The sequence below is a fragment of the Oncorhynchus masou genome, chromosome 7, assembly GCF_036934945.1.
Source record: "Oncorhynchus masou masou isolate Uvic2021 chromosome 7, UVic_Omas_1.1, whole genome shotgun sequence".
NCBI lineage: Eukaryota > Metazoa > Chordata > Actinopteri > Salmoniformes > Salmonidae > Oncorhynchus > Oncorhynchus masou.
In genome coordinates this window covers 20,042,860-20,068,301 of record NC_088218.1, presented here as the reverse complement: position 1 = coordinate 20,068,301, position 25,442 = coordinate 20,042,860, and the positions used below count along the sequence as shown (strand labels likewise).

At 45.6% G+C, this 25,442-nt stretch overlaps 2 protein-coding genes across 2 annotated transcripts in view; both read left to right on the top strand.

Moving 5' to 3' along the window:
* LOC135543484 (FERM and PDZ domain-containing protein 4-like) overlaps positions 1–5,291 on the top strand; it is a 45,172-nt gene extending 39,881 nt beyond the window's left edge. Inside the window, 3 exon segments of the mRNA XM_064970782.1 lie at positions 1–120; positions 123–998; positions 1,255–5,291. The exon segment at positions 1–120 is cut by the window's left edge and continues 36 nt beyond it. Of these exon segments, the coding sequence (XP_064826854.1) occupies positions 1–120; positions 123–998; positions 1,255–4,718 (4,460 nt within the window). The 3' untranslated portion in view covers positions 4,719–5,291.
* Positions 5,292–7,884: 2,593 nt separating this feature from the next.
* On the top strand, positions 7,885–21,804 carry LOC135543483 (ribose-phosphate pyrophosphokinase 2-like). Its single transcript, XM_064970781.1, has 7 exons — positions 7,885–8,180; positions 15,434–15,617; positions 17,976–18,074; positions 18,320–18,444; positions 18,999–19,172; positions 19,768–19,927; positions 20,192–21,804. The coding sequence occupies exons 1-7, from the start codon at positions 8,059–8,061 to the stop codon at positions 20,282–20,284; spliced, it is 957 nt and encodes a 318-aa protein (XP_064826853.1). The 5' UTR covers positions 7,885–8,058; the 3' UTR covers positions 20,285–21,804.
* Positions 21,805–25,442: the final 3,638 nt, after the last annotated feature.

Genomic DNA, 25,442 nt, shown 5'->3' with positions numbered 1-25,442 from the left:
CGTTAGACAGCTGTGGGGACCCCAATGCTGCCGGCCAGGACGAGCGTTACAGCAGTGACATGGACTTCTCTAACAATGGAGGGAGAGAGAACAACATCTCTCCCTACATCCTCGAGCCCCAACACCATACCCTAACCCTGCAGCAGAACGAGAGGCCGTCGGAGGGGCGGAGGAGTCCCCAGCCCCCACCTCTCCCCCTGCCAGAAACAAACCCCAAGACTCCCCCCGGAGCGCCAAGGTCTCCTTCATCTTCGGAGACCCCCCTTTGAACACTGTTAACCCCCAGAACTTTGGCTACGAGCGCCTGATGGATGAGAGTCCCGAGGTGCCCGAGCACAGGCCCATAGCCTACTTGCACAACAACGTCAACAACCCGGGGGACTTTAGGACCCAGGTGCCCGTGCCCTTCCAATTCGCCGACGGCATGCCGCATGTGGTCTACAGCAACATCGGCGAGGAGCTGGTGGAGGAACCGCTGCTAAGGGACCTTTGTTATGCAGACACCACGGACGACGCCGAGGATGAGGACGACGCCAGCTGTGAGGAAGACTCTACCGGGACGGGAGGGGGGGAGGGTGGAGGGGGCGGCACGATGGCGGCGAGCAAAGCCACGATCCTCACCCTCTCGGGCTCCAGCGATGACATCATCGACCTGACCTCACTTCCTCCCCCCGAGGGGGGCGATGATGACGATGATGATACCGACAGTGTCCTCCATTCGCTAAATCTCGCCATTGCCGCCCCGCCCCCGGGGTTCAGAGACAGTTCTGATGAGGAGAGTCCCGAGAGTCGCCCTTTGGCCACTGCTGGCAACAATGACATGCCCGTGTCGCTGATCGACGCTGTCCCCACGGGGTCGCATGGTGAGGGGAGCGGCAGGGAAAGGAGGCTGGAGGATGCCATGGTAACAACCCTGCAGGCACTGGAAGCCCTGACCGTGTCCGAGGAGAGGCCACACCCACCACGCCCACAGCGACCACAGCCCAACAGTAATCCAGGTCTTTACTACTACCATCATTATGCCAACACCACTTAAAGTTTACAGCTGTTGGGCATACAGTGTCATGGCCTTGCTCTAGTTTTGGTTTTTCAGTGTTCACGGTTGTGCTTTGTGATCAGACCTGGCCCAAATTAGGATTTCTTCAAACTATATGTTGAACTTTGTTAAAAGTGATATAATATAATTGTATTACTTGTATGTAGACAAGGTTGAAAGAGCTCAAATTATATATTTTTTCTCCCTGACTCACATAGGTGTGCAAATGTCTCGAGCTTTCAGTCCTGAGTCTTCCTCTGACTCAGGCAATGAGACTAACTCCTCAGAGATGACCGAGACCATGGAGCAGGCCGCCGCCCACAAACTCATCCACGAGAACCACAGGCGCCTCCTTATCGCCACCTCCGAAGGCTACCAGCCTCTGACGGAGGAAAAGACAGACTTCCCCATCTCGCCCAGAGTGGCCACCCAAAAGAAAGCCCACAGCCCCTCCCACCATCGAGACGGCGGGCCGCCGTCGTCCTCCGCGCTCCCTAAACAGACCCTCCATCCAGATGACATAGAGCTGGATCCAGAAACCACTGATTCTCTGACTAACCTCTCCTCCGGCTTCAGCAAGCGACCCAACTCCGTGGTTGTTGGAGGGAAACGGCTAAAAAAGTTGGCCGACACCAACGGGAAGTTCAACACGTTCAGTACCAGAGACGGCCACAGGGGGAGCCAGCTGGATGTGGAGCGTACCTCGTTCTGCGAGAGGCTGCAGAGAAGGCCGCCTCTTCCTCTACCAGAGAATTCCATCTCCATCATGGCGGAGAACCTGGCGGTGAACAGCCTGCCAAGGAGTCACCGCAGGCTGCCGCGCCCCCCTCCCCCACACCCTGAACGGACAGAGCCTGAGGAGGAACCGGGGGAGGCTGCAGTGGGGGACACTGGGGCTATGGGCGGCCAGCAGGAAGAGTACCTGGGGGGAGCGGCAGGTCCCTTCCCCTCCTCCCCTACCAAGAAGACCCGGGACCCCCCCGGTGGACAGGGAGATGCCCCAGGGGAGCAGCGGCAGCAAGTGAGGCAAGGGGTTGCCCGGCTGTGTGAGTACCACCTAGCCAAACGGATCTCGTCCCTCCAGAGCGAGGCTCACAACTCCCTGCAGGGCTCCCAGTGCTCATCACTGGACGCGGGCTGCAGCACGGGGAGCAGCGCCTGTGGCACCCCAACGGATTCGCCCCTCTGTGCCCCCGACGGCAACCACCACCCGCTCTCCGAATCTTCCACGTCCCTCAGGGTTTTCACCTATGAGGACAAGGCTCCCCATGGCACCCCGGGCCAGATCCCTGTGGGCAGGGACCTCCACCCCCAAGCAGACCCCACACTCCTGCGGAAGATGCTGCCCAACATACACCCTCCTGGGTCAGACACCAGCAGAGAGGGTTCCCTCCGGTCGGCCAAGATGAAAGAAACCACAGGTAGTATCGCTAAAAGGAGTAACCTTCAAAATGATCTGCATGCCAAGACAGCCTGTGTAAGGGGTGCTAACCTCAAGGAGGGGAACGAGTCCTATAGGCAGCTCATTAACTACCTGACAGTGAGCCAGATGCACCAGGGAGGCAGGTTGCACAGTGCAGGCCTGGGAGGGGGAGTCAGGAAGGACACTAGGAGATATATTACCAGTAATCCCCAACTGATAGAGATGGTTAGGAGTAAAGGGAACACCATTCACCGCTATCCCTGCATGTCCTCCTCACCCTTCCTCAGCCCGAGTCTAGTGAACCCCAATGCAGTCACCTCTCGGGGTGACAAAGGCCCCCGGCCCTATCACTCCGCCACCCTGCCCGCTAAGTTGAAGAGCAATCCTGACTTGCATGCTCAGAGACCCGCTGACAGTGTTGAAGTAAGGCCCAGTGGCACAGAGAGGAGTAGCTCCTTTTCGGGCCTCGAGAGTGAGTTAGAGAGGGGCGCCATCGACCCTGAGGTTGAGCGGTTCCTGTCCCTGAGGGACAACATCCATGGAGGGGGTGGGGGTGGGGGCATGGTCCACAGGCCCCCCTCCAGGGCGCGGAGTGTGATGTCCCAAAGCGGTGCCAGCATCTGTGGCCCAGAGGACTGGCTCAGATCTAACTGCAGGACAAAGCATGCCATCCGACAGACTCCTAACGATTATCTCTGTTTTTCTACTGCCCCTAGTGTAGCTCGCACAGAGCAGCTGGGGACGTCACTGGGAGCGGAAGCAGGAGATCACCCATCAGCTTTCACTAAGCAGGCCAGAGCCCTTGCCACAGCTCCGCCCCCTCCTCCTCCACCACCTCCTCCACCTCCCCTACCAGCCAACATGAGCACCCACAACTCCACTGTGCCAAAGCAGGAGTCCACCGTCACATACAGACAAAACCACATCCCGTCAGTCACAGCCAGGCTCCACCACCAGTGCGAGCCCAATATGAACAGCCTCCAGAGGGGCATGGACTCCAGTATGAACAGCCTCCACTTGGGCAGGGAACCCAGCACCAACAGCCTGCAGCGGGACAGGGAGCCCAGCATCAACAGCCTCCACCTGGGCAGGGAGCCCAGCATAAACAGCCTCCACCTGGGCAGAGAGCTCAGCACCAACAGCCTGCAGCGGGACAGGGAGCCCAGCACCAACAGCCTCCACCTGGGCAAGGAGCCCAGCATCAATAGCCTGCAGCGGGGAAGGGAGCTCAGACGGAGCACCAGTAATGTAACGGCGGGCTCCGGGAGTGTGGAGGTGCTCTTCGACAAAGGCAGAACCAAGTGCCAGCAAGGACCAGTTGACCCCAAACTACAGAGGAGACCCACGAGGAAGAGGCTGTCGAAGAGCTACTCGCAGGGCTCAGTAGCGTCCACGTGCTGGTCGGCTGGGGGCAGAGACAGCCGGAGGGCCTCAGTGATGTTCCCCCTGCAGAAGGACGCCAAGCACATGAAGAGCTCGCAGAAGATGGACTCGAGCAGCCCCTGGAGGTGCCACGGTCCCTTCAGCTACTGCTTCTTCAAGAGGAAGAGCCAGGCAGAGGAGGATGAGGTAGAGGGGGGTGAGATGGGCGAGAGGGGCGAGAGTTCCAGGCGCTGCCATGGCAGGGAAATGGAGGAAGCAGCGTCTATCTACGGCCTGGCCACGGACGCAGCAGGCGACCAGCTCTACAGTGAGGTCCTGACCAACATGAGCTTCAGCGACAGGCTGTCGCGCATTAACACGCTCAAAGACCGCATGTACGTCTTCCCCGTTGGCTTCTCGGATGTACGCCGCGACGCCAGCGAGCTCATCGCCCTAGTGCGCTCAAGCGTAGGCAGGGGGGACCGCAGCGGCCAGGTGCCACAGATCACAGCCGACCTGTCCCAATACAAGCAGCTGCTGTCCATCGAGTCTAAAGAGCTGGGGCGGGCATGTCGCAGGATGGCCCAGGCCCACGGCAGCCCAGAGGAGATGCTGCTGGCCATCACCTGCAGTTTCCAGGTGCTGTGCTGCCTGTCTGAGGCCTGCATGTGCCTGGTGAGGGGCCTGAGGGCATCAGCCACCCAACAGCAGAGGGAGGTGGTGGCCAAGGTGGATGAGCTGGTCATGAACTACATCTGCCTGCTGCGCGCAGCCGAGGCGGCGTCCATCGGAGCGCCCAGCGACCACAGCGTCAATGCCCTGGTCCGCCACTCCAGCACCATGTCAGCCATCGCCAACGCACTCACCCGCTCCCTCAAAACGCTGCTTAGCAAGTAGTAGGACGTCCAGCCGACAGCAACGTCTTTTAGTGTTATGTACATTATACAAAGCCATACAAGACCCGGCCTTTGTAATAAGAACTGATGTTATTATAGACACCCTACTTCTTGTGTACAATTTATTGTCCATGTATATAATGTACATACAGTACATATGATACACTATATGAATATATAAATTGCTATAGACATTTTCAGAGGTCATTGGGAAAACATGTACTCTTTAATGTGATATTGATGATGCAGTTCCAGGTTGCAGTGTGGAGAGAGAGAGGATTGACATACAGCACTGAACTTGCACTGCATTGAATACTCCTTATTTCTAAATTATTTTGACATGTTTTTTTAAACAAATACAGAGGGCATACAACTATACTGAAAAGACATCAAATAAGTAGGCAAGTATCTTATTAAAGAGCTTTTAAGTCGATCAGGCAGGTGTGTAATGTTTCATCATTTTTTACAGTCTTTCATTGTATGTGTTTTAATATGACCCTCTCTGGACTAAATGGTGTCCTTCAACATTTAATATGACCCTCTCTGGACTAAATGGTGTCCTTCAACATTTAATATGACCCTCTCTGGACTAAATGGTGTCCTTCAACATTTAATATGACCCTCTCTGGACTAAATGGTGTCCTTCAACATTTAATATGACCCTCTCTGGACTAAATGGTGTCCTTCAACATTTAATATGACCCTCTCTGGACTAAATGGTGTCCTTCAACATTTAATATGACCCTCTCTGGACTAAATGGTGTCCTTCAACATTTAATATGACCCTCTCTGGACTAAATGGTGTCCTTCAACATTTAATATGACCCTCTCTGGACTAAATGGTGTCCTTCAACATTTAATATGACCCTCTCTGGACTAAATGGTGTCCTTCAACATTTAATATGACCCTCTCTGGACTAAATGGTGTCCTTCAACATTTAATATGACCCTCTCTGGACTAAATGGTGTCCTTCAACATTTAATATGACCCTCTCTGGACTAAATGGTGTCCTTCAACATTTAATATGACCCTCTCTGGACTAAATGGTGTCCTTCAACATTTAATATGACCCTCTCTGGACTAAATGGTGTCCTTCAACATTTAATATGACCCTCTCTGGACTAAATGGTGTCCTTCAACATTTAATATGACCCTCTCTGGACTAAATGGTGTCCTTCAACATTTAATATGACCCTCTCTGGACTAAATGGTGTCCTTCAACATTTAATATGACCCTCTCTGGACTAAATGGTGTCCTTCAACATTTAATATGACCCTCTCTGGACTAAATGGTGTCCTTCAACATTTAATATGACCCTCTCTGGACTAAATGGTGTCCTTCAACATTTAATATGACCCTCTCTGGACTAAATGGTGTCCTTCAACATTTAATATGACCCTCTCTGGACTAAATGGTGTCCTTCAACATTTAATATGACCCTCTCTGGACTAAATGGTGTCCTTCAACATTTAATATGACCCTCTCTGGACTAAATGGTGTCCTTCAACATTTAATATGACCCTCTCTGGACTAAATGGTGTCCTTCAACATTTAATATGACCCTCTCTGGACTAAATGGTGTCCTTCAACATTTAATATGACCCTCTCTGGACTAAATGGTGTCCTTCAACATTTATGTATCAGACTGCATTTTATTTCTCCGACCATAAACATAAAAATCCACTCACTATTTTTTTCAGCTTCTCTGACCCATTAAAATGTTTTACATATCTGAGGGTCATGGTGTGTCTTCACTTGCTATTTCATTTGCTCCACTAATATCTTGTAGAAGAACTCCAGTAAAATAAAAGATTCACTTGTGCACTGCCTCATTTTTCTACACCCTAGGCCTAGTAGCTTTCTCTATCTACAAACAAAATAAATGATAATGCCATTTTGAACATGGAAAATGTTTCATTCCGAATTACGTCTTATTCATTTGGATATAAAACAATCTATTAATTTCAAATGGACAGGAGGCCCTTCTTTCCTAGCGTGATGCTACTCATGTGAGCATAGTAAGAGGGAGTGTATCACCAAGGCGTTGACAAAGGTTTCTGTGTGTGGATAAAAGAGGCACTTGAGGTATCATCTGACTACAATCTCAGAGTTAAATCAAGTTAAAACACACAGATCGAAAAGCCTTAAAGGGTAAGGGGGGGGGGTGTCTGTGAGGACATTTTGAAAGACCACAATCTGTAAGGGACCATTCCTTTTCCGACTCTCTGGCCAATGTGCTTTTCAACCAACACCTGTAACTATTATGCCTTGATCCCACCAAACGTTTCATCGGTTGGAAATGTGTGCAACAAAAGTAATAACATTCACCTTCTGCTACCATTTCTGTTAAGCCGTCTACACATACAGTTTGACGCACACGTTTGATAAATCCAACATATGCACCACACAGAACGCACTGCAAATTCCTCTGCAACGCAAAGCCGCAAGGCAAACGCAGCGTTACTTGGAATTGAATGTACTGCTGGTGTAACCAAAATGCAATGACGCTGTCGGTCTGATTGAGGCGTTAGTCAAGTCATAGTAGGCCTGATGTATATGTGGCAGGACAAGCAAATACATGATTATTTTTTAATGTCCAGTGCAGACACAACACTTGTTTTCCCACTTTTATATATATTTCCACAGTATGAGGTTGGAATAATACTGTGAAATTGTGAAAATGATGATAATGTCATTTTAGTGTAAAAGACCGCCTGAAATGTCTGCCTGTTTTGGTGGGATGGAGTTTTGGTCTTCCAAATAGCATGGACCATAACGTCAGATGCCAACCGCAGAAAAAAACCCACGTAAGAAGAAAGGCATCGATTTTGTCCAATGAGGAAGGGGATGGCAGCCGCAGAGAAATACTTGAGTTTGCCAGGTTGTAGGGGGTGTTGAGTAGGATTAGATAGGGTAAATAGTGGAATAGGGTGGTGTTTCTTTATCATTTTATTACGGGCTAATAATTGGTAGGATATTTTTTCCTTTTCCCCGACTGTAAAATACTGTATCACAAATCAGTTTTATGTAGGTGCGTCGTGAATAGCCTCATACTCCGGTACAATAGGTGGCAGTGCATGCACCTTAATTCGGATGCGAGCCGCCAAAACAATCCCAAATAATAAGAAGAAGAAGAATTAGGAAGCGGCATTTCCGCTCTACCATGCAAACATGATTATCACTTCCTTTTCAGTTTTAGGTCTCCTCTCGTGCTGATCTGCTATGCGTGGGCTACAACGATAATAAGTTAACTTGTTAGCAAACTTGCCCCTTGAGGGATAATTGTTGCATCCAAAATCTCCTACTCGCATAACTAAATTGCACAGAAATATTTAGGACATGCCGAACATCGTGCTTTTCAGCGGGAGCTCCCACCAAGACCTGTCACAAAAAGTGGCTGATCGCCTCGGACTGGAATTGGGGAAAGTGATTACGAAGAAATTCTCCAACCAAGAAACATGGTAGGTTTATTTTTTACTCATTTCTCGTCTGTCTTTAGATCGGTGTATGATTAGCTAACTTACCAGCTGCGTTAGCTGAGCTAGCCTAGCAAGCTCGCAGGCGCTGGACGTTAACTTACTGCAGCCTGGGTCATACATGCACATGTGCGCAAGAGTAGTAAGTTTGCCAGCTATGCGAACGTCACTGAATAACACTAGCTTGCTGACGTTATTACATCAATCACTAAATTGGCTAGTTAGTTATATCTAGTTATGTAATCACATGGTCGCGCATGCTGGTGTTCATCTTTGAGTCGTAACTTTGAAAGATACATGCTCTCTAGTTTGCGAAAAGACTCACGTGACTTGATAATAGCCAACAGTTCGTGTAAACAGAACCAACTACCGCAGCAACAGAGAACAGGGCCACGTTCAGTATGCAAACGTCTTGAAATGTTGCAGCTACAAAATGTAATGAAAATGAGTGATATCTGTGCAGGTAGCCTAGTGGGTAAGAGGGTTGGTCCAGCAACCAAAAAGCCGGCTGTTTGAATCCCCTAACCGACTAAGTGAAAAATCGGTCGATGTGCCCCAATTGTACCTTCAGAGAGCCTCTGCTAAAATGTTTTTTTTATTTTTTTTAATCTGTGTTTTTTATCCGAATTGTTCCTATAATTGTTTGCCCTGCTGCCACCCCTGGTTCCTTCCCTGCCTACATTGTCATGCACTTCATCCTAATTGTACCTGTAAATTACTCTGTATATGAACCTCTGCTAAAATTATATAAAAAATGTTTTTCGTTTATACATTTTCCTTATCTGATTTATTCCTATAATTGTTTGCCCTGCTGCCACCCTCAGTTCCATTTTAGCCTAAATGGTGTCACGCGCTTAATCTAGGTTCATTTCCAGCCAGTAAACAAACTGACCTAATTGTTCAGTAGAGATGGTAACTACATAAACCCGCGCTGGTGCATGTAGACGTTACAATACTTGCAATATGATGCAATGGGTGAGATTGAGTTCACTGCACTGCCCCATGAACCAAGGTGAGCTAAGGTCTATTGATTTAGCCTAGCTACATTACTTTGTCCCCTATGTGCAATAGTGGGTTTTTGTCAGCTATATTAATACAATAATCTGCTTTAGCATTTTGTGGATACCTTTGGAGAAAGATTGGCCTGATAGTGGGACACCAATTATATAAGATCTTATTGTGGGATGTCCTCCTTGCAAGGACAGAATATTAATAACTATTAAGATCATTGCCGGGGATAGTTTTATACTCAGCTGGCCCCTCCCTGGATGTTGTGTTAAATGCTCTACACCACATATGTCAGAGTCAATACGGGCCACGTCCGGCCCGCAGAAGGTTTTTTACGGCCCCTGGGATGATCTTGATTTATTATTAGGCCCGCAGACCGCAGCAAGCCGGCAGCCCGCAGATCTTTTACACGCACCAATACTACATTTCCCACAATGCAAACGGTGACGCACCGAGCAGTAGGCTGCTTCATTTCAATATTTATTGGCACAGCAGTCGTCAGCATCACAGTAAAATTAACTTTCAGATACCCATCAAAAATGGCAAAACGGAAGGTGGACACTGAGAACCGGGGTTTCAAACAAGGTGGGAGTCGGAGTATATGTTCACGGAGGTAGCTGGAAAACCTGTGTGTCTTCTGTGTGGAGAAAGTGTGGCGGTACTGAAAGAGTATAATCTGAGACGACATTATGAAACGAAACACGCGGACAAAAACAAGAATATGGACATGGAACAAAGGCTACAAAAGGCAGAGGAATTAAAACGAGGCCTCAAATCTCGACAGGCTCTGTTCAAAAAAGCCAAATCACAAGGCCAGGCTGCTGTCAAGGCCAGTTTTATTTTGGCAGAAGAGATCGCTAAATCAGCCCGGCCATTTACGGGGGGGATTTCATCAAAAACTGCATGATTAAAGTTTGTGACGAAGTTTGCCCAGAAAAAGGCAACTCTTTTTAAATGTGAGTCTGAGCAGAAACACCATTGCCGAGAGAGTAGACCAGTTGTCCATCAATCTAAAAGAGCAGCTTGTGAAAAAGGGAAAAGATTTCATTGCATATTCCTTGGCTGTGGATGAGAGCACCGACATTTCTGACATTGCCCAGTTGTCAATTTTCATCCGCGGAGTGGACTCCAGCCTAAGCGTGACAGAGGAGTTTTTGGCTTTACGTCCTATGCATGGCACAACTACGGGGCATGATTTGTATGAAGAGGTGTCAAGATGTGTAAATGAGATGGAGCTGCCTTGGGAAAAACTCGTGGGTTTGACAACCGACGGAGCACCTGCACATGTGGACACAGGAGCGGACTGGTGGCGAAGATACGGGAAAAGATGCAAGAGGAAAACGCGACAGGTGAGCTGACAGCTTATCATTGTATCATACACCAGGAAGCGTTGTGCGGTAAAGCCTTGAAAATGGAGCATGTAATGAGCATCATCAATTGCACAGTTAACTTTATCAGAGCCAAAGGTTTGAATCACCGCCAGTTCAAGGCATTTCTGACGGAGTTAGAAACGGAGCATGGTGATTTGCCTTATCACACAGAGGTGCGATGGCTAAGCCAGGGAAAGGTGCTTCAAAGATGTTTCGAGCTTCGTGAGGAGATTTGTCTGTTCTTGGACAGCAAAGGGAAAGACACAACACAACTCCGAGACGAAATGTTTCTGTGTGAAATGGCTTTTCTGTGTGACATTACGAGTCATCTGAATGCAATGAACTTGCAGCTGCAAAATCGGGATCATGTCATCTCTGATATGTACAGTACAGTGAAGGCATTTAAAACCAAACTGACTCTGTGGGAGACGCAGATGCGGAAAGAAAATTTGAGCCACTTTCCCAGCTGCCAGACCATGAAAGAGAAGCTCTCTACCAGTGCGTTCCCGAGCGCACAGTTGGCTGATAAAATAGGTATGCTTGCCGCTGACTTTCGACGCCGATTTGCTGACTTTGAAGCACAAAAAAGCAGGTTGGAACTGCTTCGGTAACCCATTTGCTGTTGACGTGGAAAGCTCACCACCAAACCTCCAAATGGAGTTGATTGACCTCCAATGCAATGATGCACTGAGGGCAAAATATGCGGCAGTGGGTGCTGCGGAGTTCGCCCGTTTCCTCCCGACACAATGCCCCAGCTGCGCATCCAGGCTGCTCAAACGTTGTCTATGTTTGGCAGCACATACCTGTGTGAACATTCCTATAATTTTTTCTTTGATGAACCTGAACAAAACATCACACAGAAGTGTCTTACTGCTGAACACCTCCACTCAGGTTCTGAGGATTTCCTCAGCTCAGAGCCAAACATTGATGAACTTGTGGAAAAGATGGGACACCACCAAGTATCACCCTCAACCTCAAACAAGTGAACATTACTGTGCAATCACATATTTAGAGTTTTTACTCAGTTCAAGTTTAAAAGTTAAAGTTTAATATTTGTTTTCACTGCATGTTACTTCTCCTTAAACAAAGTGTTGTTTTTGATTAATAGATTTTTGCACTTTATTTTATTGTATTTCAATCCAATTATATTTTAAAAATATTTCAGTTGAGTGGATGATAGAAAATTGCTATTATTGTTTTTTTCTTTGAAGTAAATTTAGCCCACTTTTGCTAAAATAGAAAATATAGGCTACTGATGGTGCCTTGAATACCGGTTTCTTTCATTTAATGTTCATGTTATGGGGATTTTTATATAAAGGAAATTTGTCTTTTGTGTCTGTTGAAAATTAAAGATTACTGACAGAGCCATAAGAAAATATTGCTTTATTTATCTGATCATATTGGAATATATTTGTTAGGTTTTCAGTAGGTTCAATTAGGTTCACTAGACTATATGCGTCATTTAAAAATTTTTCAATGAACATTCGAACAGTCCGGCCCTCGGCTTGTAGCTAAATTTTTTATTTGGCCCTCCGTCCATTTGACTTTGACACCCCTGCTCTACACCAAAGCGTTCTCTGCCTCTCTTACCTTGTTCTGAACACCTCCAAAACAAAGGTCATGTAGTTTGGTAGGAAGAATGCCCCTCTCCCAACAGGTGTGATTACTGCCTCTGAGGGTTTAGCGCTTGAGGTAGTCACCTCATACAAGTACTTGGGAGTAAGGCTCGACGGTACATTGTCCTTCACTCAGCACATAGCATAGCTTAGGTTAAATCTGGACATGGTTTCCTTTATTGTAATCACCCCTCTTTCCCCCAGCTGCCAAACTAACCCTGGTTCAGATAACCGTCCTACCTGTGCTAGATTATGGAGATGTGATTTTATAGATCGGCAGGTAAGGGTGCTCTCTCGAGCGGCTTGATATTCTTTACCATTCGACCATCCGATTTGCCACCAATGCTCCTTATAGGACACATCGCTGCACTCTATACTCTTCTGTAAACTGGTCATATCTGTATACTCGTCGCAAGACCCACTTGTTGATGCTTATTTATCAAATCCTCATAGGCCTCACCCCCCCTATCTGAGATATCTACTGCAGCCCTCATCCTCCACATACAACACCTGTTCTGCCAATCCTATTCTGTTAAAGGTCCCCCAAGCGCACATCCCTGGGTCGCTTGTCTTTTCAGCTCGCTGCAGCTAGCGACTGGAACAAGCTGCAACAAACGCTCAAACTGGACAGTTCTATCTCTTCATTCAAAGACTCAATCATGGGCACTCTTACTGACAGTTGTGACTGCTTTGTGTGATGTATTGTCATCTCTACCTTGCCCTTGGTGCTGTTGTCTGTGCCCAGTGTTTGTACCATGTTTTGTGTTGCTACCATGTTGTGTTGCTACAATGCTGTGTTGTCATAGGTCTCTCTATGTTGTGGTGTCTCTTGTCGTGTTGTCATTTATTTTTCACCCCAGCCCCCGCAGGAGGCCGTCATTGTAAATAAGAATTTGTTCTTGACGGACTTGCCTAGTTCAATAAATAAAAAGTATAAAACACACCGAGAATCTCACTGCCTATAGGTACTTAACACAGTGGGAGGCCGTTCCTTCTCTTGCAAGAACAAAAACGGAACCTGTAACTACGAACCTACTCATTCTACTTGTAGAATCGCAACGCTCGTCAGTGGCCCTCAATTTGACTGAGCTAATCAGAGAGCACAAACTCCCGCGTGGGGAGCTAACAAAAAATGTTTTTTTTAAAACAAGGGCATTTTCTCCGTACATCCATGGGTGAGCCAGTCGCACTTCATATTAGAGGTTGACCAAAAAAAGCCAATAACCATTTTATATATATATTTGTAATAATGACCATTACAACAATACTGAATGATCACTTTTTTATTTTAACGTAATATAATACATGCATAAAAATCTATTTAGTCTCAAATAAATACTGAAACATGTTCAATTTGGTTTAAATAATGCAAAAACAGTGTTGGAGAAGAAAGTAAAAGTGCAATATGTGCCGTGTAAAGAATAGCTAACGTTTAAGTTCCTTGCTCAGAACATGAGAACATATGAAAGCTGGTGGTTCCTTTTTAACATGAGTCCTCAATATTCCCAGTTAAGAAGTTTCAGGTTGTAGTTTATTATAGGAATTACAGGACTATTTCTCTCTATACCGTTTGTATTTCATATACCTTTGACTATTGGATGTTCTTATAGGCACTTTAGTCTTGCCAGTGTAGCAGTATAGCAACACAATGACAACAGCCACCATCGAAGCAGCGTTACCCACTACTAGAAGGCTCAGAGAGAGTGATGTTTGAAACGCTATTAGCGCGCGCTAACTAGCTAGCCATTTCACTTCGGTTACACCAGCCTCATCTCGGGAGTTGATAGGCTTGAAGTCATAAACAGCGCAATGATTGTCACACAACGAAGAGCTGCTGGCAAAACGCACAAAAGTGCTGTTTGAATGTTTACGCGCCTGCTTCTGCCTACCACCACTCAGTCATACTTAAATGCTTGTATGCTCAGATTATATGCAACGCAGGACAAGCTAGATAATATCTAGTATTATCATCAACCATGTGTAGTTAACTAGTGATTATGATTGATTTGTTTTTTATAAGATAAGTTTAATGCTAGTTAGCAACTTACCTTGGCTTACTGCAAGGCAGTTAACCCACCGTTCCTTATTTTCACATTTCATTATTTTACTTGAGGCTAAATTGATTTTATTGATGTATTGCATTTAAGTTAAAATAAGTGTTCATTCAGTATTGTTGTAAATGTCATTTATTACAAATGAATAAATAAAAATTGGCCGATTAACCAGCTTTTTTGGTTCTCCAATAATCGGTATCGGCATTGAAAAATCGTAATCGGTCGACCTCTAGTTCTTAACCTTTTTTATGTTTGGGGGGAAGGTCAGGAACAGGTTTTTTAACTGGTTATCTTCTGTGTCTTCATTATTTCATCAAACAGTGCGCTTAAAGCATCAGACAAGCTCAGTGCATACTGTTCATTTTATTAACTTAGGGTGTGCCTATATATGGGAAATACACGTTTTAAAAACCAATCGATTGGTCGAAAGAACACTCGGTCAATCACATTTTTTTGAATACACTGCGACAGTCCTGGTCTGTACAGTAGCGGTGGGTCTCGTGTCTCCTCACGTCTTGCTTACGCTCTCCCCTTAGAACACAGATTCCCTCGTGCCTCCTCTTCTGGGTGGTTCAGATGGGTAGACCGACTGTTGCGTTAATTGCCTCTCTTGGTCAGATGTGAGCACATGACTCCAGCGGAGGAAGGGAAAGGGGGTTGTCCTGTCTGGAATGTTTCAGATGTTTCTTTTTTTACTTGTTTTGATGCCTGCAACTTGTGTGTGTACACTGATTCCCGGAAGTCTGCTTTTCCACACACACTTTCAAATGAGAGTTCTCATGTGAGTCTAGTTAGTCAACGTTAAGCTCATTCCGCTCACTCCAATTTACTGCACCAGACCTCCATCAGTCCTCCGCTGTTGGCGTGCAGTTATGATACTGTGTTGTTGGTAAGTTATTCTTGGTGCAGTATCTTTCATGAGTGAGTATCAGTTGCCCTTTTTTCTAAGCATACCTTGTAGGGGGAGGGGAGATGGCCTAGTTGATGAAGGTCCTTGGTGAGAAGATTATGAACAGCCTTCTCCGTCAGGGTTTAGGAGCAATAGGCGTAGAGCGATAAGAGGAGGAGGGAGGATTGATCTTCTCTACCTCCGTGTGGAGGTGAGTGTGAGGTTCCGTGGTGGTAAGAATTATGATCCTCATCCTTTCCTTAAGATGCCACTAAATAATAATGCCGCTTCTCTTGGTCAGCGTGGAGATCGGGGAGAGCGTGCGCGGCGAGGACGTCTACATTGTGCAGAGCGGCTGCGGCGAGATCAATGACAACCTGATGGAGCTGCTGATCATGATCAACGCGTGCAAGATCGCCTCGTCGTCCCGCGTCACCGCCGTCATCCCCTGCTTCCCCTACGCCCGGCAGGATAAAAAAGACAAGGTAAGCTTACCTTCCGGGCTGCTCCTAGGCACAAATAAGTCACAACTATGATTCACTGTGTGGTGTTCAGTATGTAGTGCAAAACGTAGCATATTTACAGTACCAGTCAAAAGTTTGGACACCTACTCATTCAAATGTTTTTATTTGTACTATTTTCTGTATTGTATAATAATAGTGACGACATCAAAACTATGAAATAACATATGGAATCATGTAGTAACCAACAAAGTGTAAAACAAATCAAAATATATTTGAGATTCTTCAAGGTAGCCACCCGTTGCCTTGACAGGTTTGCACACTCTTGGCATTCTCTCAACCAGCTTCATGAGGTAGTCACCTGCAATTAATTTAAATTAACAGGCGTGCCTTGATGAACGTTAAATGGTGGAATTGATTTCCTTCCTCCGTTGTGTTGTGACAAGGTAGTGGTGGTATACAGGCAATGGCTCTATTTGGTAAAAGACCAAGTCCAAATTATGGCAAGAACAGCTCAAATAAGCAAAGAGGCCTCCACAATCACCCGACCTCAACCCAGTTGAGATGGTTTAGGATAAGTTGGACCGCAGAGTGAAGGAAAAAGCAGCCAACAAGTGCTCAGCATATGTGGGAGCTCCTTCAAGACTGTTGGAAAAGCATTCCAGGTGAAGCTGGTTGAGACGGCTAAGAGTGTACAAAGCTGTCATCAGGGCAAAGGGTAGCTACTTTGAGATTCTTTAAATGTGAATGTCATCCAATAACTTCTGTGTTACTACACAAAAACCATATGAGAAATACAGTATCTACCGAATATAGCTGTAGATTTGAATCAGAGCATGGTTCATCACCCGACAACAATTAGGCCTAATTCTCGTTAACAGTTCGTGCTAATGTTACTTAACTGAAAGTTGACGTCAGGCATTCCAAGCGGGGAGAAAGGGTTCACAGACCACCGCTTATCTGGTAAATGATTGTCACACACTGTTCCAGTTAATAAAGTAACAATAGTTTCCTCATGTAGCAAAGCCACAGTTGTTCTGAGGCCTATCCAACATTCCACCGTTTCTCCCTCTTTCTCTCTCCATCAACCCAAAGACAGTGCATCAAGCACCAGTTACTATCATAAGACCCTAAGCATGAGATCTCTTAACGTTTTGGAGCATATTTAACCTTTATTTAACTAGGCAAATCAGTCTAGAACAAATTCTTATTTACAATGACGGCCTACTCCGGCCAAACCCGGACGACGCTGGGCCAATTGTGCGCCGCCCTATGGGACTCCCAATCACAGGCCGGATGTGATACAGCCTGGATTCGAACCAGGTACTAGTAAGGCACTGCACTGAGACCGCTGCGGCACTCAGGTGTCCTGTTAAGTTTTCTAACATGAAGGTGGAACATGCCTGACACCAAAGGCCCCTCTATCGTAGTGGCATACTGTTGCCCAGTGTCTCCCTGCTCTAGTACTCCAGTGTACCCCCAACAGCACACATTTTTGTTGTAGCCCCGGGCTGACTTAACTGATTCAAGGTCATGTCTAGCAGGGATCCTGCTAATGTCAGTGGCGTCATAACTTGTATATTCGAGGTCACGATGGAGAATTTTTGCAATTTAGCTAACCCTTTTCCGAACCTTACTTCAATGTTCCTAACCTGTTTTGAAAAGTCACTTCTGACATCGGGGGCATCCCATCTAGAAACTCTGATTCAACTCATTGAGGGCTTGATGATTAGTTGCATCAGGTGTGCATGTCTGGGCCTACAACAAAGATGTGTGCTGTAGGGGTTACTGGAGGACAAGTTGGGAAATACATCTGTAGCCTATACAAACACTCTGAACTACAAGTTCTAGAACAGGACATAACAGATTTCTGACAGAGGGTTTACTTACGTTTGTAAATCAAAGTTCAATACAAGAAGGATTTAGACGGTGTATGTTTGATTATACCAAATGATGGCTGTTTAATACCACATATTGGCCTATCACTGTCTTTTCCCTGAGGCATGTTAAATCCATTCATGGCACTGTGGAATGTGACCTAGTACAAAATTGAAACAAGTTGAAATGAGCATCTTGCCAGAGTTGTGTGTGTAAATAAACTAACCTGTGAGTTACCAACCAGAATCTCTACGGTCACCTTGTGCTGCTATGTGGCTACAGAGGGCTGTGTGTGCATTAGCCGCAGAAGACTAAGATGTCTGTGTTGAACACGCGACAACCTGTAGCCAACAAGGATTGTGTTCCTTGTGGAGGAGCAGTGGATTTAGACTTCACTCGTTATTTAAGTCCAGGGCATCTTACTGTAGTACTACAATTGTTGCCACGCTGAATAATTCAATTGTGTGCTTCATTTGAAAGAGCCTGTAACTCCCTCTGTCCCAGAGTCGTGCTCCTATCTCAGCCAAGCTGGTGGCCAACATGCTGTCTGTAGCCGGCGCCGACCACATCATCACAATGGACCTCCACGCCTCGCAGATCCAGGTAGGCAGCGGCCAACACGCCACAACAATGCAATTGCGGGGTGCAGTTTCCCCTGTCGATTTAAATGAAGTTATATTGAATTGAAACGACTAGTAGTAGTTGCTCAATTTTAGTTTCATTCCAAGTTATTGCGGTGAAGTCTGCAGTTGTCGCTATGTTTTTGCTCAATATTGAGCTAATCGGAGAGGCTGTATGTTATCATGGTAGGGGAAATGTTTTAAACTTTTTCTGATCGCTCTCTGTAGGGATTCTTCGACATCGCCGTGGACAACCTGTATGCAGAGCCCGCGGTCCTCCAGTGGATCCGGGAGAACATTCCAGAGTGGAAGAACAGCTGCATCGTGTCCCCTGACGCTGGAGGAGCCAAACGGTAATAACCAATTCAATGTGGCAGGGTCACATGAACCAGGTACGGCTGGTCCTGAGGTCTTCAACAATGTGGCAGGGTCACATGAACCAGGTACGGCTGGTCCTGAGGTCTTCAACAATGTGGCAGGGTCACATGAACCAGGTACGGCTGGTCCTGAGGTCTTCAACAATGTGGCAGGGTCACATGAACCAGGTACGGCTGGTCCTGAGGTCTTCAACAATGTGGCAGGGTCACATGAACCAGGTACTGCTGGTCCTGAGGTCTTCAACAATGTGGCAGGGTCACATGAACCAGGTACGGCTGGTCCTGAGGTCTTCAACAATGTGGCAGGGTCACATGAACCAGGAAAAGCTATGGGGAAAGTCAGATATGTTTGGACCTGTTCATCTCTCCCTTGTTTAACCTTTCATTGGAGTTTGTTTGTACTTGTCCATATTTGAGATGAGTTATGCTCGACTTCTGGAGGTCATGCGATTGAGATGCTATTTCAGCTGAGCGCTGACATGCATATCTCATATTTCTCATATTTCTTTGTTTTAAATTCCTGTATCCAGAGTGACCTCCATAGCTGACCGTCTGAATGTGGAGTTTGCCCTCATCCACAAGGAGAGGAAGAAGGCCAACGAGGTGGACCGCATGGTCCTGGTCGGAGACGTGAAGGACCGCGTGGCCATCTTGGTCGACGACATGGCCGACACCTGCGGTACCATCTGCAAAGCTGCTGAGAAGTGAGCGACCACACTGTGTGTGTGTGTGTGTATACACTCACACAGCTCCTAATAGCCCCAAAGTTATTCTACCATGGCCTTGATCTAGTTTATTTGTGTTTGGCTTGTGGTGTCAATACAAGTCAGTATTTATAGCTGGTTGCTATGTAGTCTCATCTGTTGAGCATCTGTTGATCTCAAATCACCGTATTGGTTATTGACCTGAACCACTGTACCAAACCTAATGAGATAGATTATGTCGAGGGTGAGGAGTGATGTGGAGACTCAAAATCCACTCAGGGTTTTTTTCTGCATCAGAATGGGGGCTTGCCCAAATGTAGAAGCCCTGCTGTTTGCTGCAGTTATAAAACGTAGCTGTTTTTAAAGCAAGTTTTCCGCTATTTTTATGTTACTGTTTGAAAAGGGTAAAAATCCTGGAAGTCATTATCGTTTGTTCCAGTCTCAACCATGGCTGCCGTTTCATTGTCTCCTGAAACTCTTCAACATTTCACTCTTCTATTTGATGCTTGTGCATATTTCATTTTTCTACTTTCAAACGCAGTTTCCATATTACTGTCACATTGTTTTTTATATTACACCACTCATATCTCTCTAGATTGATTGATGCCGGTGCGATCAAGGTCTATGCTATCCTCACGCACGGCATATTTTCCGGTCCGGCCATCACGCGAATCAACGATGCTCCCTTCGAGGCCGTGGTGGTCACCAACACCATACCCCAGGAGGAGAAGATGAAGTCATGCCCAAAGATACAGGTACGCACTGTCCAGATGGGCACTTCCTGTTTACTCACACGTCCTGGTACCTTTTAGCCAATGAGGTTTGAGGAATCCCTTTGTTGATACATGCAGCATTTTGCCTCTCCCATGTCTCAAAACTGTAGCTTGCTGCTGTTAGAGCTAACAATTCCAACCAGGATTGATTGGCTGTCCTATAGGTTACCTGACCTGAGGCACTGGTTGATGGCGGTCTACTATAGAGATGTATCTATTATGTTGTATTTCTATGGTCTCCACCAGATCATAGATATAGCCATGATCCTGGCCGAGGCGATCAGGAGAACCCACAACGGCGAGTCTGTGTCCTACCTCTTCAGCCACGTTCCCTTGTAAAGGATGGCCACGAGCAGAGGCCACAGCAGCCATTTCCTCTCCTCATGGTCCAATCAGCTCGCACCTTCAATGACCCCCGCCCTCCCGGAAGTCCTTAAACCCTGACGGTTTGGGCCAATTACATGTGACCAATTCCTAAAGGCCACGCCCACTTTCCCAGCTCCGTTGTTCCGTGTGGAGACCCAAGAAAGAGTATCACCTCCTCTGAGACCAGCAAGTTTCTATTTATGTGTATTACCATGTTAAGATTTCCTTACTGTGTTTGTTTCAATATCATGCTTTGCCAGCCTTGCCACGCAAGGGATCTGACTGTCGTTTTAACCGAAGGTCCATTGCCTAACGATGTTCCTGTTTGTTTTACCTCATTTTCCTTCCATTTCACTATAAATGAAAGCCTTCCATTGTGTGATGTCACTTCTTGATTCATCTGACTGTTCTAACCTGCTCCGTGGAGAATCTGCAACGCTGCTGGTTTTAGAGGCACCTTTGTTTCATCAATACACGCCGATTGCGAAATACCAGGGTCCTATTCATTAGACTAAAAACGGTAGCAAATGGGGAGGGACTATCTGTACAATAAGAAATGCCTGTCTTCATTTTCTGTTGCGGGATTTTTTGCAACGGCGTGTGCTAATCAATGCCACCTCGGGTTGTTTAGTCATCAACAGCTGATTTGTTTTTGATTTCTTTATTTTTTAACCAGCAACATTTTGGTTAGTGTGGGACTTTTTTCCAGAGTAGAGGCTGTATTTGTACAACCAGCAAATAGATTCCTACATAATGTTTAAGCATCGAGCATTGTCTTCTTAACGTCCCAATATTGTATCATGGAATTCAATTTGAGATATGAGAGAGACCATTGTAAGCATTTCCACAATTTCTGGCATTCTAGTTAAAACATTATTTCGTTAGTGTCACGTAAAGGCCAAATCTGATTTGCCATTTTAGTTTCCTTCATTTAGTATGCCCCTGGTGGTGCACTCCCTCTTGTGACGGACTAGTGTCAATGCAGGGCCTCATGCTCAATTTCGTATTTCTGATTTACCATCTTGAATCGGCAATCTGATAGGATGAAATTAATAGAACGGGTATCCAAATTCAAGTCAATGACACACGCTGTATTTGTCAATATAATCCGATTGCCGAGATCCGTTAACTTGGAACAACTGGGGACAGTACCTCTGTATATCAAGTTTATCCATCTTCTCAAAGGGTGATTGGTCGAACAACCCACACCCATAAGGTCATGAAGTATAAAAATTCTACTTTTCTCATGTCTTGAATGTTTTTTTTTTTTCAAGTATTCGTTGAGAAAAAAGTTATAATGTATGAGTGTAACTCCTCTGCGTTCATTTTCTCCGGTTGTACGTTGAGTGTGCGCCAAAGGCAGTCTTCAGAATGAATTAGCGGATGGGTTGAAAGCTGCTGGCGGACAGGCAGCCACACGGTTTTTTTTTAAGTTGTTTTTTTTAACATCACCAGGGTTTTCATTGACAATAAAAAATTTGACAATGACGTTACCTCATGCTGACTGTCTCTTTTCTTTGACCTTTGGTTACTGAGGATCCTCAGATGAATTGTTATAGACAGTACTCTGTTATTTTCCCTATGGGGGGGGGGGGGGTGATCCCATTGGAAGATGTGAGTAATTAGGAGGCCATTTGAGGAGCATGTGTTGCTACTCATTGCACCATAATCTTATTGCAGTGCCATGTGAGAGCAAGGACCTTGGTTGAATTAATGTTTGTCAATTGCAGGTCTTCAGAAAGGCAAGTTCACCAAACTGGGCATGCAACACTACTGCCCAACCACCATCTAGGATCAGGTCCTCCTTGACCATGTAATCTTATTAATTGTGATCTAAAAGGCTAAACTGGCTAAACTGCTAAATGCTTGTTGGTGTGGCTGATGGCTACAGCCATATATAGTGTGTGTGTATTATATATATATATATATCTCCCTACCTACCTACCTACTACCCTGTCGGTGGGGGGTTGCCTTAATACTGCCTTGTCACGTTCTGTATGGGGAGTTGGCAACAGTTTCTCAGACATGAGGACTGTCATTTTTTATTCCTTAGTGATGGATAGTGGCTGATGAAAAGATCCATAGCTGGCGTCCACGTGCTTATTAGGTATTTAATCTGAACCAGGCCAAACTATCACTGTAACCATAACAACATACTTCACAAAGGATCATCAGGTGAAAATAAGACATAAGTGCTATTTAGATAGTTGCTATAACTAACAATAGATACAATTTGCCAGTGGGAATAATCATAAGCGTTTGTTCATATAGACCATATAACTACTGGATCGAACAGAGTTAATAGAAGGGACATGTTTTGTTTTCTCTTTTAGAAATCAAAGGGTGTAAGAAAAAGACAATGATAATGGTGATAAATACAGTGTGGTACATACCTCCATTTTCCGACAGGTGGCGTCTTGTGCATGCTTCTCTCTGGTGCCTGAAACTCGGTGAATAAAGTGATTAAAAACACATCTGTGAAATTTTGGACACGTATCACGTCTCCATAATTTGTTCAAATTCCCGCCGTTGAAAAATGAGGTTCAAATGTTGTATTCTAATGTTAATATAGCATGCATTTAATGTCCAAATCGCTCCTTGATGGAAGCTATGTGATGACGTCAGACTCATTTGCATATTGCTCACTATATCTCCTATGCTTGCGCAAAGGCGGGACACACTGCTGCAACGCGAAGCCTGGAGAAGTACAATTAGTCAATCAGTCCCAACTTTGGTAAGCACTGATATTCATATTAACTTTATGGTATTGGTCATATAAAAGTAGGATACCTGATATCTGCTGAAATGCTGCCAGAATAGTGTAACTAACCTGAATTTATCCTTACGAGAACATTCTAACCTGTACCATGCCAAGGACAAAAGGTGCGACGAGAAAGATGTTTGGATGGGTGCAACCTCTTTTTTTTTTTTTTTAAAGAAACATCTAACTAGTAAAATAGAAACGACTGGATATGTGTTCTATTTGAGGTTCGTTGTGTAACATTAGCCATATCAGTCTATATCCTTTGTTCAGATTGTTTGTGGTGGCGATAGGCTACAGTCAATTGTCTAAGTCATGCGTAATAACATTTGAAATGTGCCTTTAGATATGTTATGACACGTATCGTCATGAATGGGCCTATTTGAGGGAGTCGCGGTACAATTTGGGAGCCTATCTTCGAAGGTAAAGCGGATCTGGGCGGTGGTTCTCCAGATTGCGCTGCCCAAGGGAGAGGCGAGTCTTAGACCGAACATGTGGAATTGACGTCTGATCAGCATTGTAGACAAATGTTTTTTTAAATGCATATAATATGCAGTATCTTTATACTTTAACGGTTGATTTGAACGCATAGTTGGTTATGTGGACAACCGCTTTTTCTCATTTCGGCGTTCTCAACATGGGAACGCGTATTGTTATGTAAATGTTCATTTTGGGGAATATTAGGCGCCATTCATTGGGGTGCGGTTTTGTGCCCCTGTGTGTGACATGGTCCCTGAATTGGGTAACGGGATGTGAGGCAAATTGCTCCAGGCTCTGCTTGAGGCGAACAAAAGAATTGCAGGCGCACTACTTTCACGTTTTGGTCACGTCCCTAGTTGCGCACTTGAGGAAAAGATATTGTGGTGGCTGCAGTACTGTCTGCGCATATGTTTAATTAAAACAATGCTTCTCGTTTTGACAGATTCTTCGCAATCATGTCTGACAAGCCAAATCTCGAGGAGGTCGCCAGCTTCGACAAGACCAAGCTGAAAAAGACCGAGACGCAGGAGAAGAATCCGCTGCCGACTAAAGAAAGTAAGGATACAGACATTTATGCAATAGTCTGACATTATGATATGACACATGAATACTATATTTTTAAACTTTTGTAATTTTATTTATTAATAGACCTATCCCACTGGGCACACACTGGTTGAATCAACGTTGATTCCACGTTATTTCGATGAAATTCGGTTGAACCAATGTCTGCCCAGTGGGATGCATCATCAGAAGGCTACTGTAGGCCTACGGTACTCCTATAGAATATAATCCTACCTTTTCAATATTAACATTGTGTGTCTACGCTACAGTAGACATGACAGGCCGAGGGTAAGTGAAAGACCATTTATGCCTCAAGGGTGTTGCCAGTGAGATTCTCATCACTGTTTTTTTGTCTCTCACTCTGTTCCCAGCCATTGAACAGGAGAAGCAGGCGTCGTCGTGAAGACCATCCCTCCGTCATGCACTGTACACCCCCTCCTCCTGCATTGCCTTCTTTTCACTCACTTCTTTTTAGCTGTATAACTTGTCAAGAAAAAACCGACCAACAACACAAAGCTGCACTGCAATGGATGACCATCCATGTCCAGGAGCTGACCTCGCCCCTCCTACCACCTCCAGCAATAGAGGAGCAGGCCCTCGCCTAGCCAGGCCAGGAATGAGGAAGTACTACCAACCAACCAGGGGCGGTACGGTGAACGGTACCAAAGTTGTCGGGTGTGGTGTCCAAACATCAACATGGGGTAGAAAGGGTGACAGAATGTGGGCGTGGCCTTGGATCTAGGAAGTTGCATCCCTCGTTCGACATCCAATTTCCTGTGTGGCCTCTTGTCGACCTGGTAACACACGCCCCAACGGTCTCCGGCTCTTTATATTTTAGTTTCGGAAAAATGCAAAACCTTTTTTTGTTTTTACACTGGTAATATGATTAACATACCCATCGGTTAATACAAGTTTTCTGTCAGATTTTTTTATCAAACCAAGGATGAAAAAACATAATCCATCTAGTCTTTGGAGATACTCGTGTGGACTTTATTTACGTTGATGTTTTTAAAACGTTTATTGTACGGTGACCTTTTTTATCGATGTGATTTGGGATAGCTTTTTGTGTTGCACCCTCTCTCTGAATTGTTTAATATTGTAAGGAAAAAAGATCATTACTGGAAATTAATTCCATGTGTTCTGCAGTCGATCAAATTATTTGGAGTTTTCTAAATTCCCAGCAGTCATGTTAATCTACCACATACCAATAATGGAAACAGTGAAATGTTGTAATAAAAAAAACAATTTGTTTCTATGAAGTGAATTGCGACATGCTTTCTTTATCCATGCATTTTTTTAAACTTAGTGGACCACCCACGTTCTGTATGT

Coding starts and splice junctions, on each gene's coding strand:
- LOC135543483 (XM_064970781.1), top strand. CDS start 8,059: ATGCCGAACATCGTGCTTTTCAGCGGGAGCTCCCACCAAGACCTGTCA. Junction 8,181..15,433: donor TTCTCCAACCAAGAAACATG/GTAGGTTTATTT, acceptor TCTCTTGGTCAG/CGTGGAGATCGGGGAGAGCG. Junction 19,928..20,191: donor AGTCATGCCCAAAGATACAG/GTACGCACTGTC, acceptor GGTCTCCACCAG/ATCATAGATATAGCCATGAT.